This window comes from Cololabis saira, chromosome 8 (assembly GCF_033807715.1).
Source record: "Cololabis saira isolate AMF1-May2022 chromosome 8, fColSai1.1, whole genome shotgun sequence".
Taxonomy (NCBI): domain Eukaryota; kingdom Metazoa; phylum Chordata; class Actinopteri; order Beloniformes; family Belonidae; genus Cololabis; species Cololabis saira.
The window spans coordinates 33,108,385-33,123,511 of NC_084594.1; the positions used below are offsets into that span (position 1 = coordinate 33,108,385).

Below are 15,127 nucleotides of genomic sequence, written 5' to 3' on the forward strand. Positions count from 1 at the left end.
AGAAAAGAAATGTCACATACTTGAGAAGCGGTTAAAGGGTAAATACGCTAAATCGACGGAAAAAGAACTGAGGGGAGTCAGGGTGGAGCTCAGTGATCTGTTGAGGAGGCGAGCGGAATTCATCATGCACAGAGTCAGGCAGAGCTATTATTTTAACGGAAGCAAACCAAGCAGGTTATTGGCGCTGAAGCTTAAACAAAGCGAATCCAGAGCATCAATCAATACCATCAAAAGGGCTAATAATGAATTTACATCTGACCCAAAAGAGATAAATGTTGTGTTCCACTCTTTTTATAGGGACCTGTACAAATCAACAAGTGATTTTGACTCAGAGAAATGTAGGCAATTTCTGAGCAGTCTGGATTTGCCCACGTTAGGGGAGCAGGAAGCAACAGATCTGGGTCGTCCCATATCCTTAAAGGAGCTGGAGACTGCGCTTAGGATGACAAATAAAGGGAAATCGCCAGGTCCAGACGGCATACCGCCAGAGCTCTTACTACACTTCTGGGATATTTTGGGACCTGTTTTGTTGGAGTCGATCCAATCAGCGGTTAAGAAAGGCTATTTCCCTACTCACACTAACGCCGCCCTGATTTCGCTGATCCCTAAAAAAGGGAAAGACAAAACTGACTGCTCCAATTACAGACCAATCTCGTTAATTGACTCAGACAAGAAGCTGTATTCTAAGGTACTGGCATTACGTTTGGAGAGGTACATGGACAGACTAATTCATAAGGATCAGACTGGCTTCATGAAAGGGCGCTTAGCAGCGGACAATATCCGACGCCTAATACATGTAATTCATGAAACTCAACAATTACAGACTCCATGCGCGATACTGTCACTTGATGCCGAAAAGGCGTTTGATAGGCTCGTGTGGCAGTATCTGTGGGCGGTCCTGGAGAGATTTGGACTGGGGAGAGGGTTTGTCGACATGATTCGTGTTTTATATGTTAACCCCACCGCCATGGTGTCCACGAACGGCTTACACTCAAGCCCCTTTCCCATTTTTCGCGGGACCCGACAGGGATGTGGCCTCTCGCCAAGTTTATTTATTCTCTCATTAGAACCGCTAGCCCAACATCTGAGGGAGAGCCAGGTCGTTGCTCCTATTCGGATTAAAGCCTCGTCGCATACCATATCGGCTTTTGCTGACGATGTACTTATCTATTTATCAGACATCGAAAAGTCAATACCCTCTCTTTTAACCACTTTTGAAGAGTTCAGGATGTTATCCGGCTATAAGATCAATTGGACAAAGTCAGCTCTGATGCCCCTGAATGAACCAGCGAAATCGGTAGTTTTACCTTATGACATTCCCATCACAGCAGGGATCACGTATTTGGGCATCCAGATTCAGCCTTCACTGCATAATATTGTAAAAACAAATTATGAGAACATTTTTAAAGAAGTGGAACGTGATATAGCTATATGGACTAAATTACCAGCTTCACTGCAAACAAGGATTGCCTCTGTCAAAATGAACGTGTTGCCTCGTCTCAATTTTGTTAGCATGATGATTCCGCTCCCTCCTCCGGCGGGATATTGGAAGAAAGTTGACTCCCTGCTACGAAAATATATCTGGAATAGTGGGCATCCCAAAATTAAATTCTCCACCTTACAGCGATCAAAGCAGGAGGGTGGGCTGGCCTTCCCAAACTTTATGAGGTACCATCAGGCATTTCAGCTACGCCCACTGAAGACATGGCTTGACCGCTCCTCCCAGGTAGCCTGGAGGGATGTAGAAGATGCACTGGTGTTTCCCTACAAACTCGAAGGGATCTTATTCTCTGGATTATCTATCAACCAATGCATGTTACGCTTTGGGCCGGTTATTACAAATTCTATAAGAAATTTCAAGACGGTTGAGAAGATTCTTGGGGGGAATTGGAAATGGCATCTGAACACTCCGCTGTGGGGGAACAAGAATATTGTCTCAGGGAATAAACCGTTTGAGTCAGCATCATGGTCCTCAAAGGGTGTGTATAATCTCGGAGATGTATTTGACCCAGGAGGTATGCTTAGCTTTCAGACACTGTGTTCTCGTTTTAATCTGCCAAGGACATCTCACTTTCTATACCTCCAACTACGGTCGGCTCTTCGCGCCTGTGGTGTGTTGACTAACTCTAAGCTGCAGACACACCCTGTGGTGGGCTGGCTACTCACAATGAACACTAGGGGTCTCGTATCAGTGATGTATTTACAACTTCAAACACTCACACAGAAGAAGTTACCCCTGGCTAAGGTATGGTCTAGAGACTTGGCTGTTGCGGAGGAGGACATAAACTGGGAAAATGTCTGGGGGAACACATTTCATGCGTCCAAGAACCCCAACCACCAGTTGATTCACTATAAGTTGTGTCAGAAGGCCTATCTGACACCACTTTTGAGATTTCACATGAAGTTGTCAACCAACCCGAACTGTGACTTGTGCTCCTTGAACACACAGGGAACACACACAGGGATGCCGCCAGGGGGAGGGAGGGAGGGAGGGGGTACGTTGAAAATGTTTGTATTTCTCAACCTTGTCATGTGAGATTATAATTTCAATAAAACAATTGTTCACAAAAAGAAAGGGAGGAGATGAACTATGTCCTGTATGTCCTGTAGTCTTAAATTATTGAGTTATTAGGGAAGTTAAAAGCATTAACTGTAAGAAAATTAATCATTTTTTATTCGTCTACAAAGCAAATGTATATGAATGTCTTGCTGGCATGACGAGACGGTGCTTCAAGGTAAAAACGCTAACATCAATGTGCTAAAACGTAACTGCAGTAGGGATGGGCGGTATGGACTAAAAAATGTATCACGATAATTTCTGGCATTTATCCCGATAACGATAAAAATGACGATAAAAAAAATACCAATTCAACTCCAACTTTTCAACTATAAATCTATCTCACTCTCAGATCCGCCATGTTTGTCACACAAAAACTTCATCAACGGGAATTTATCCTTCTTTCTTTCTTTCTTTCTTTCTTTCTTTCTTTCTTTCTTTCTTTCTTTCTTTCTTTCTTTCTTTCTTTCTTTCTTTCTTTCTTTCTTTCTTTCTTTCAGGCTCATTTCCTTCCTTCCTTCCTTCCTTCCTTCCTTCCTTCCTTCCTTCCTTCCTTCCTTCCTTCCTTCCTTCCTTCCTCCCTCCCTCCCTCCCTCCCTCCCTCCCTCCCTCCCTTCTCTCCTTTCCTTCCTTCCTTCCTTTCTCCCTTCCTTCCTTCCTTTCTTTTTTCCCTTCCTTCTTCCCCTTCCTTCCTTCCTTCCTTCCTTCCTTCCTTCCTTCCTTCCTTCCTTCCTTCCTTCCTTCCTTCCTTCCTTCCTTCCTTCCTTCCTTCCTTCCTTCCTTCCTTCCTTCCTTCCTTCCTTCCTTCCTTCCTTCTTTTTTCCCTTATTTCTCCCCTTTCCTTCCTTCCTTCCTTCCTTCCTTCCTTCCTTCCTTCCTTCCTTCCTTCCTTCCTTCCTTCCTTCCTTCCTTCCTTCCTTCCTTCACGTACATTGTGTGTTGATTTAACGCAGAACCATAAATCAGCTTTACACAAAAACATCATCAACGGGAATTTATCGTTTTTACCGTGAGATGACAAATTCTTACCGTGAGGGATTTTTTTGACGGTTTATCGTGAACGGTAAAATATCACCCATTCCTAAACTGCAGTAACTGATGTTCAGTATGGATAAAATTTAGGATGTGCTAACTAGGGCGGCGTCAGCTGAGGCTGCTGGGTATTTCTCTCTGCAGTAACTGCTTGATAATAGACAGGTAAGAGACCATCAACAACAGAAAGATAACAGTCCAACAGATGTTTACCATGAAGATGTGCAACGATCCGTAGATCCTGTCCCCCGCCTGCGTGACTCAAGCTTATCAGCTAAAGTCATCGACTCCGTTTATTTATATTTATGACAAATATCTTTTTGGTCATTATCGCCATTAAACAGACTATAAAGCCCTGCAAGGTAAACAATAAAAAACCTCTAACCACAGAAAGTAGATGAGTTAATCCAAACACAGTGGGAGATTCAGGAGGCCTGCAGGCTGGCGAAGAATATAAATACACTTTTATTACACGGAACTGTCGTGGTAAGGAGTTCACAGCACGGAGCAGAGCGCCGAGATACGCTGACCGACAACGAGCACGAGGCAACGGGGAGAGAAAAGCCGAGAGGCGTTTAGTTTATATTCTGAGAGAAGTAATCCCAGATCAGCAAGACATGTGATATTTAGCAGCAGAACACAGTTGGAGCACAAACTGGAATCACAGCAGAGGAACAGACCGTGACAAAACATATCAGCAAGCCACCTGACGCTACATCAAAATGAAATGAAAAACCCCCAACGAAGAGACAAGGTCAACACCGAAGCAGAAACCCCAGAGACCATGGCAACACCAGACAATCAGGCAGAGTTATTTAAAAGTGAATTCTAATGAATTCTGCTGATTTAATCGTGTATTAAATGATGATCCTTCAGAAACAGGACTGCAACAGCGAAGAGCCCGTCCTCCCTCCTGATTAAAATCTGTGATTGCTTGGAGATGCAGTTGCCCAGACTGACGTTCTGGCAGGAAGGTCTGATGTGCAGGAGCTGCCAGGCGGAGAGAGGAAATCTCAAAAGGCGAAAGCATCTCACCAGCCGGGGCTAACGTGTACTTCATCCTAACAAATCTCAGCCCAAACCAGAGAGGAGCTCAGCCATGTCAGTATTAGTATTAGTATTAGTACGATGGCTCTGTGTCAGTGGCAGCGTGTTGCTGCTCTCATTCTCTTTTGTATCTTGTTGAGATTTCTTATTGTAGTATTATAGTAGTAGTATTCAGTACTCGAGTTGTGAAAAAAGATCAGGGGGGATGGTGGATTTTATCATATGGGGACAGATAATTGGTGCTGAATACAAATAATATAATATATTACAAATAATAGCAGTGACCAAAACACCTGCAGAAATACTGCAGGAATGACAAAGCAGCAGTTAAATGCAGCCTTCTGTAAGCTTTAAATATCCACTGGGCTAACATCAAATACATCAAAACACAACAATAAAAACTGTTTTCTGAACTTATCAATATGACTCTGTCCTTCACAGGATAAGTAAAATGGATCACTGCAAAAACTCAAAATCTTAATAAGAATATTTGTCTTATTACTAGTTAAAATGTTTCATTTTAGTAAAAAAAATCTCACTACACTTAAAACAAGACTCATCACTGGAAAAAAAAACAATTTTCACCTGTTTCAAGTAGATTTTCACTTGAAATAAGTAGAAAAATCTGCCAGTGGAACAAGAATTTTTTGCTTGTAATAAGAAGATAAATCTGTTCCCACTGGCAGATTTTTCTACTTATTTCAAGTGAAAATGTACTTGAAACAGGTGAAAATTGTCAAATAAGTTATTTTTCTGGTGTTATGTTTCTGGTGATGACTCTAAATGTTGAAATAGCAGTAAAACCACATTCATTGATGAAATGACATAAGGGATGGAAAGGGGGGATGGCAGTTTTACAGGGGGGATGATTTGGACCGTTTTTATTTCAGGGGGGGATGCCATCCCCCCTCATCCCCCCTCAACTCCAGTACTGGTAGTATTACTATAGTATTGTTTTCTGCTGACGTGCTTTAAGGAATTTTCTCTTTTGATGCTGTGCTGTGTCAGGGGTTTTTGCCGGTCATACTTTTTAAAAAGTTTGTTTTAGTTGATCCTACATAATTTCATGATTATTATTGACAAATTATGATTCCACAGTATAATTTTTTTTCAGTTTAGATCGTTTCAATTCATGAAGCAGTCAGCTATTTTCTGCTACTGAGAGCATTTTTTCATTGCTTAAAGCGTATCCATTAATAATGTGGAATAATTGCTGTACTTTGGAGGGCAGCGTTTCCGCTTTGGTGCATCCGGCTCTGTTGATATGACCAGGTTGTACACATTAACCCTGCACTGACCGACACAGGACATCTGATGAGACGTGATGATCAGAAGGTAGCTGGTATCCAGTATTTGGCTGCGTTGAGGAGCAGGAACCAGCCAAGTGGAAAGATTTTGACATGAAGTAACTGAAGTATTTGAAAGTGGGACCTGAGTATTTCTTTTGTAACGGCGTGATCTGGCGCCTTCCTGCCTCAGGTCATTTGTGTTTGTCTCCTCCCAACTCAGCCCTGTTATGGAAATCAGAAAGTCGAGGGAAAGGCTTTGAAAACATTTTCATCCTTTGATGGCTAATGGGATTAGCGGATAAAATCTGACTCTGCTACCTTTGTCGTATCTGCACCAGCGAATGATGAGATCTGTGTTGGAACAGGCCTCGGATGACGTACGAGTGTCATCTCACAGTGTGTGCAGACACAAAGCATGCAGCTGCATATATTGTAACGTGTTTGCTCATTTGTGTATGAATCTCAGTTTGGCAGGTACTGCGTGTGACGTCCTCTGCCACTCTAAAGAAAATCTCTTCACTCTGCGGCTTAGAATCTAAACAGCTCAGCTTACTGCACGTTAGATACCACAGTGCTCGTGCATGCCAGCGCTTCATCACAGGCCCGCATGCTGTGCACGACTCTTTTTGAGATCTGATTCATGGCTGCCTGCTAACATGTATTGGAGCATCGATGACGCTCTGACACGTAAACATAAGAGAGAGACGCGCAGACACACGGGCTGGTGGAGGGGGAGTGCAGAGAGGAAGATTACAGGGAAAGGCTGATTCTCTGCAAGTGACTGTATGAATAAGAATAAGAGAGAAGAGAGATATGGAAAGAGCTGTGTGTGTGTGTGTGTGTTTTCTTGCACATTCTTGAGAGTGAGTGTGAGGAAAAAAAGGAAAGTACTGTGGAAGGTGAAAACTGAAGGTGACAGGATGCGAGGATGAGTTGGGAGGCAGAGTGTTGGAGGAGATGAGACGCTGCTTAAAGACGCGCCAATAAAAAGGCTAGACAGGATATTGTTGGTGTGTGTGTGCGTGTGTGTGTGTGTGTGGGGGGGGTCTTTCAGAGAATAGTAGAAAGAGCTATATATGTGTGCATGTGGTGAGTGGAAAGCGAATGTCACGTTTCCATGATCCCCTGCAGGCAGACGCTGTGCAGTCGTGTATGAAAATCTCTGAAGTGAACCTTAAACGCGGAGAGGCCTGTTGTATGTTTGGAGGAGCTGACGGTGCATTTTCTTCAGTCGGGTAATTAGAGCTGAATGCATGTAGTTTCTTGGCTGAAACCTCAGAGCAAACTTCAGATGCCCATTTAAAGTAAACGCTCAACAAACTGCACATTGCCACTTTGTGTCGTCTGTATTTCAGCTGCAGCTCATTTTACGGGATAATCAGACAAATTAAAGGCTACAACATCATGTTTCAGGAATCACGCAGCCCTTCGGCCTGTGGTGCTGCCCATGTCCTGGGTTTGCTCATACTCGCCTGTATGAGGACAGTCACAGAGGCCATGACTTTGCTTGTGTGACGTTAACACACCAAGACTCTGTCTGCTTTTGTAATGTGCTGCTGAATTATTGAAATTGTCACTTTTTTGTGACTGTGTGCATGCGCACGTTTTGCAAATGCAGTCCACGTCTCTGGCACGAAAGAATCATGTGTGTGTTTGCAGACTCTGGTTTTATTTGGAATCTGGCCAGTTATTTTCAGCGTCGTCTTCCTTTAATGCGGTGGGGGAAGAGTTAAAATGAGAGAAATTGTGATTTGGTGGGATAGTTCTTAGGTTCGGTAAACATTTTAGAGTCAGCAATGTGATGTGGATACGGTTAAGTTGAGAATTAGCTTTAATGCGCACAATATGTTTGTAAAAATAGCCTTAATGTGGATAAACTGTTATTATTTGTGACATGCAAAAGTGATGAAAAGGCTCTGAAGCTTCACACCCATCTGTAAGTCTTGTTTTGTCGTGTTTTAAGAATTTTGCTGCTTCAAATATCAAATATACTCCTGAGCTCATCTGTCACCGTGCAGCTGTACTGTGTCACCATCCTGTGCCGAGTGTTGAGATAATCCCTATCAGCAAAATACCGTCTTTGTAAGTAATGATGAGCTAAACTCTGACCAGCAAAGCTTCCTTGTGTCATTACCAGTCTGCCAATGTTTTAGTGAGAAGGAAAACGCTCTGCTCTAAGCCGAGCTGCTAAGATGGCCAGGATTTAGGAAATATGCCCCCAAACGTGAACTTCAAAGACCTCTCAAACCTCTCAAATTTACTATCCACTTGCTTCTGTAAATTGACATGCTGCTGAAACACTTGCGGGATAAATAAGTCATCTGTCCATCCATCCATCCATCCATCCACCCACGTGGGTCTAGGAATGGTAATTTTGGCATTTTGGCTGTTTGTTTGTGAAGAGGCGATACTTTCTGACCATCTTCCGCTGACTGAAGTCTAACAACTGCCCAGGTTAATCTCCAGTGACACCGTGTCATTTTAGTTAAATGTCTCCATAAAAATGTTGTGATTCTCTGTGGTTTCAAGCCCACCGTGTACGGTTGAGTCAAAATGTCAGCTTGCATATTTTTATGACTAAATGCCTCTGAGTAGGGATGTCCCGATCAGGTTTTTTTGCCCCCGAGTCCGAGTCCGAGTCCTTTGATTTTGAGGACTTGCCGATACCGAGTCCCGATCCGATACTTTTATAAAACAATAAAAAATGAAGAAGAGAAAAGAAAATTATGCAGGATGACCCTTTTATTATATTTTAACATGTGTACTGTATACTGAGCACCAGTGTTTCTGCTAGAAAAAATTGGCACCGGACAATGTGACCGGCAGGGTTTCAATTTACCGGACAAATGTTTGAAATTCCGGTCACATAGGCTATATGAATTTATTGAGGTTAAAAATAAATCATATGCAGTAGTACGATATCAATGCAAGTCATTTAATAGTATTTTTATTGAAAAACAGGGTTTTTAAAATAAAATAAGTCCCGTCAATTGACTCGCGAGCGTAACTTCAAAAAATAAATAAATATTGCAGAAGCTCTGCGTCGGTGCGACGCGGAACCATAAATCAACGCACACGTGGATGTCGGCGCCGCAGCTCCGCTTCCTCCCGTCTCCCGGCACCGAGTCTACTGCGCGGTACTGCGGTAACAGTCCTGGGGCCTCATCTATAAAGCTTGCTTGCGCAGAAAAAGCGCCTGAAAGTTGCGGAAGCCACCATCTACGCAAAGCCTCGGATCTAAAAAGGAAAAACTAACCGATGGCTGCCGCTCCAAGCCCACTACTCCACGCCGAAGAGGAAAAAAGAAAGTGTTCTGATTAAAATAAGGAAAGTTGGACTACCAACAAGTATATAACAATTGCGTTCATAAGGATAACGTTTTTAAAAAAAATAAAAATTAAAGAAATTGTCTCTTCTCCCCGTGTGTGTCTGCCTGTCATGCACGGGTACTTGGGCGCATGTTTACTTTTAAGCCGGAATTATGGTTCTGCGTCACACCAACGCAGAGCCTACGCCGTAGGGATTGGCGTAGGGTGCGCGTCGCCGCGAACACTACGCCGTAGGCTCTGCGTCGGTAAGACGCGGAACCATAAATCAGCGCACACGTGGATGTCTGCGCCGCAGCTCCGCTTCCTCCCGGCTCCTGGCACCCCGGTACTCCCGGGGGACTCTAGTCCCTAGTCCCGCAGCCCCAGTGAGTATTTTCACTGGACATTTTGACCGGAGAGATTATAAAATACCAGACTTCGGCATATTTTACCGGACAACGGAAACCCTGATATATATATCCGATTCCTGATCGGCTCATAACGCCCGAGTCCGGATCGAGTCTGCAATCACGTGATCGGCCCCGATTTCCGATCACGTGATCGGATCGGGACAACTCTACCTCTGAGTGAGACAGTACTGCATCACTTTTGTGCTTAATGGATTAAAATGCTGAACGTTGGATGGTAAATGTCAGCCTCGTAGTTGGGAGCAGTGCAGCCTCCCGGATTTGATACAGCAGCAGCTGAGCAATCATGTGACGGAGAAAAGTGCACCCTCTTTCCAATCTAAAGTGTTACGTGGCAAGATTGTGTTAATAAGTAGTAATTCGACCCTTCACTGGTGTTAAAATCAGGCAAAAACAACTCTACATAAACAACAAATGCCATTTTATGGTGTGTTGTTATTACCTTAAAAATAGCTGGTAGAACCAACGCCAGCAGCCATGAATTGAAGTAACTGATACCTGTGTTATGTTTGCATCAGTTTTCTGTCTTGTACGTCGCTGTGGAAGAAATTTGGGGCACTCTTCTTTACAAAATTGCTTCAGTCCATTGAGGTTTGCAGGCATTTGCTTTTGCACAACTCCCTTAAGCTTGCAACACGTCACATTAACTTCAGATGGATCGCTGCTACATCCTTATCCATTTTTCAGCCCCTTCTGTTATAGACCAGCTGCCGTGTTTGGGATAATGGTTTTGTTACATGACCTCATTTCAGCCAAACTTTAGTTTTTAGACGAATGACACCATAGACTTGATAACACGTTTGTGTTATTAAGTCCACGGACAGTTAAAATACTACGAGGTATTCAGTAGGGCTGGGCGATATATCGAGATTTTAATATATATCGATATATTTTCAAACGCGATATGGTACGAGACAATATCGTTTATATTGATTTAAAAAAAATAAATAAATAAATTAATTTTGATATAGCTTATTTTGTGACAAATTGACTTGAATGTTTTATTTGAGATTTGCACAAATGCTTTGTTATTTGCACAACTATCAACCTCAGTGGAAAAGTCTGCCTGTTACTGTCTACATTGTATTAATTGCACAGTGTATTTTAATTTAATTGTTATGCAGGAAAGGGATATTTGTTTTATTTTATTCAAGAAGCATTTTTATTCTATATATGCAGGCAGTTTATTTTTATTTCATTTGTTTTATACATTTTGATATTGTGCAGACCTCTGTTAATAAATGTACCTGTGTGACATTTGGCACGAGGCTTAGTATTAAAACTGACTGTTTTTTTAAGGGTTTGCCTCAGAAAAAAATGAAGCTAACAGAGATGCTAACAGAGATGCTAACAGAGATGCTATGCTATAATGCTTTGGGGGAAACCCCAATTATGGCACAGAAAAAATAGAGATATATATCGAGTATCGCCATTCAGCTAGAAAATATCGAGATATGACTTTTGGTCCATATCGCCCAGCCCTAGTATTCAGGTTCTGTGCTGCTAAATAAGCTCAATCATCATGCTTCCTCCCCCCTACTGAGGGGTTGTGATGAGGCATCGGTACGTCTTTTTAGAGGAATGTTTTTACCTGGCAAACCGGACAAACAAGCCAATCTTTCCCCAATTTATGAGCAGAAACAGTTTCTTCTTAAAAATATTGCTGATATCTTTCCTCCTCAGCGTTGTGTTAATGGACACTCGAGTGCTCCAGGACAGCAAACTGGAAAATGATCTGCTTTTATAGCGGCGCTCTGGCTCGTTGGAAATGAATTAATCAAGTGCATTTGATGAGCAACACCTGGCTGCTCCTTACTCTCCTGGTGCCAATAAAAGCAGGACGAGCACACGTTAGCGTTTGCACTGTGCTTCTGCCCTTTTGCCTTCCTTGTTTATTGAATAAATAATGACACTAATATCGCACGCATTGTTGTTCATCAGAGGTTATATTTACTTCACTTTAGAATCTACCAAATAATAGATAATGATTGTTTTTTAATGATGATTCTTATTGTTACTGATACAAAGCTGTAGATTTGACACAGGGTGCACTTTCTTTTCCCCATAACGTCTGCTCTGGGAAAGCAACCAGTTTTATTTGAACTTCCCTGCTCCACAGATTTACATCAGACTTACATACTGATTTACAAAGTTCTTTCTATGCATTTTGTTGTGAGGATGCAGAAAAGGTTTTGCGGATGACTTTTCCCACGAAGGGAACATGACAGTCTTTTGCAGTCAGAACCTAGTTGCCTTTTTTTAAATTCAGTTTTCTATGAAAGATTTTCTTATTCTTCAACTCATCATAACCTGTACTGATACTTTTAACTGCCATTTCTTTACCTTTGCTTTCAGTTACATTGAAAACTGACTGTCTGGAAGCTTATTGGCTCCTTTTGCAGTTTGGATGTTATCTGAATGTTCTCTCTCTCTCTCTCTGAGCTTGGGTTTGCTGATTATTGGTACAAGGTTTTGAGAGTCCCAAACATTCATAAACTCTTATCTTTCCTCAGAAAGACTGTAAAAATATCTGTAACTTGAACAAGCTTACAAAAAAAAAGGGAAAAAAAGGGAAAAAGATCAGAGAACTTGTGGTGGATGGTTTTCCCTTTTTTTCATTTTCCTTTTTTCAGTGCCGTTTAATGTTTGAGTAGAGTTTCATTTACAGCACTGTGGATTTGGAAATCAAGTCATGTATTTTATGGAGTTTTCTGTAACTGTGAAATGAAAGTGTAAATAGGATGAAATGAAAAATGGGTCTGAACTGAACGTGAGTTGCAATAATTAACAGGCTGACTGAAGGCAGCGTTATTATGGTCACGGGTGGGTTTTACAAAGGCCTTTTATTCACAGTTCGGGACATTTGTGAAATCTGGACTGGTGCTCCACCCAAACCACCGAAGATTATATAAACAGGAGCATTTTTAGAGAAAGACAGAACAAAGACGGACGCCAGGCGTTGGGTGTAAGTTGCTGTGGGCGGTGGCAGCGCAGCGCCAGCTGGAAGACGGCCCGCCTGTGTGTTTCTGAAAACTTTTCTGTTGTGCACCTGTAGAATGAGTGTGACTGTGGACTGTTTTGTAGGAGCGTGGGAGTGGGAGCATCTCCAGGAGGCCCTGGACGAGAAACTGAAGAATTCGCATGCCGTGTCTCAACTTATGGAGCGTGTACGGTCCCTCATTGGCAGAGACAGGGTGAGATCTTTAAAAATATCCTCCACCGTCTTTCTTTAACACTCCCGAATGTCATATAAGTTACATTAGGGCTGTGCGATTAATCGATTTTAAATCTAAATCGGATTTATTAATCAAGACGATGTTAAAAAAAGGAAAATCGGAAAATCGTTTTTCCTTTTTTGCAGCTGGCTGCATTACAGACAGAGCTCGTCTAGTCATCTTCGTTTGGTCAAGAAAATTGTAAATGTTGTCACTTTATTGCACTTCATTCCCAATAGGGAAATTTGTTTGCTATTTTTCTTTAAAAATAAAGATAAAATATTTGAAACAATTTATTCCATAGTCTTTTGTAGTTTTACCAAAAAAATCGAAATTGAAATCGAAAATCGTGTTTTCAGAGAAAAAAAATCTGGATTTTATTTTTGTCCAAAATCGCCCATCCCTAAGTTCCATGAAGAAGCAGCATCTCATGCTGGGTGTGATACGGCTGCGCAGCTTCACTGAGGTTAAGTACCACAGCAAAGTGTGTCAGTGCTGCTTCTGTAGTTGCTAATACTGCCTTAATTAGGAAGATCCTTTCTCCAATCTTTGCTGTAGTAATGTGACTATAATTAACATGATTACATCATTAGTGCCTGCTGGTACCTCAGATACATTTTGGGTGATCAAAAATGTACAAGAGGTGATCTTTAAGGCATGAAAACGAACTAGATCTACCAGCACACACGTTAGTAATAAACATCAAAGTTGTTTTTCAGTCCACGGCGTCACGTGTGCGTTGTCTAAATTTAGATAGTTCCATAAAAAAATTTTTTAAAAAAAGCGCAGCCGACTTTAACATTTGGAGCTGGATCAGGAGAGATGACAGGGGTGCCTGTGACAAGCCTTTTTGGCACCGTGCATGCTCTACTAACCCAGGAGCGCAGAGCAAGGTGAGCGTCCCCGAGGCGTTGCTGAGACGGGGCTTACGCACCGAGATGGAAGGTTCCCCTTTGATGAGATGAGACGCTGTTAAGGCCTGTCATGATTTGGCCCACTCCTCTACAAACACCTCCGGGTTGTTTGACTTTGTGAAGCTGTTTGAATTTAACCTTCAATAAGCTTTCTGCAGATTTACAAAATCAAAGGCTGCGAGTCTGATCCGGCTGACGATGAACACTCCACTCGTTTCCTGCAGCAGAGCACTGTCAGGACGTGGGCCCTTTGTGCTTCCTGCAGTGAAATCGGAGGCTTTATGATGCTGATTTGTGTAATCAAAACCATTTGAACAGATACACAGCTTACACTGTTGATGTCTCCTATACCGCCTGTTTCATCAGTGCGGTGGGCATCGCATATTTTGAGTTATGAATTATTAATGGTCAAAACTTCAAATGAGCATGGATGTGTTGATCAAAGGCAGCTTGGAATACCGTCTGTTCCCGTCTCTGTTCTCAGTGTTAGCCAGTCTCAGTCATGCCACGACTGGCAATGCAATTTGAGCGTGTTTGGGTTTCAACTAAACAACGACTGGCAGAAGGACTGTCTGTATCACAAGGGGGAGGCACGTTGGATGCTCAGAATTAGGGCTGTTCGATTAATCGATTTTAAATCATAATCGCGATTATGTAATTAGAACGATGTTAAAACGTGAAAATCGTAAAATCGATTTTTCACTTTTTTTTTTTTTTTTTACCTTGTCTGCACACATATTAATGATTGATACCATATTAATGATTGATGGAAATACCTCTCAATACCTGCGACAAGTGCCCCATCGGAGAGGCTCTTTAGTGTAGGAGGGGGCGTTGTAACATGCCACCGGGCATCCCTCAAGCCAGATGCGGTAGACCGGCTCGTGTTCCTTGCAAAAAACTTGCAAATGTGAATAGCAAATGCAATGACTGACATTACACACCTCTACCTCCTTCATGGGTTGCATTATTATTTAGCATGCAAAGACCCAGTTTAGTTTAATTAGAAAATGTCTTGTTTTATTTAATTGGAAATATAACTTACTGTATGTTTGCAAGTGCTGATTTGCTGATTTTTTTTTCAGAGATAAAACTTTATATTTTATTATATTTTTTAAAACTTTTTTTCAACTTATTTTACAGAGTTTTGCACTTTATTCATTCATTTTTGGTTTAATAAGAGCAAAGTTTGCACTTAAAGCCCAATGGGGCAAATGTTCAATAAAAAAACAGCATATTTGAAATCATTTCTTTGCCTTTTGTCAATTCACAAAATAATCGTAATCGTAATCGAAAATCGGATTTTGAGAGAAAAAAATCGAGATTTTATTTTTGGG

At 41.9% G+C, this 15,127-nt stretch overlaps 1 protein-coding gene across 1 annotated transcript in view; it reads left to right on the forward strand.

The window, feature by feature from the left end:
- The window catches only part of rhobtb3 (Rho related BTB domain containing 3), a 41,997-nt gene that overhangs the window by 19,139 nt on the left and 7,731 nt on the right, over window positions 1-15,127 (forward strand). The window contains exon 8 of the mRNA XM_061727833.1: window positions 12,746-12,855. Coding sequence (XP_061583817.1) covers window positions 12,746-12,855 — 110 coding nt within the window. The remainder of the gene's footprint in view (window positions 1-12,745; window positions 12,856-15,127) is intronic.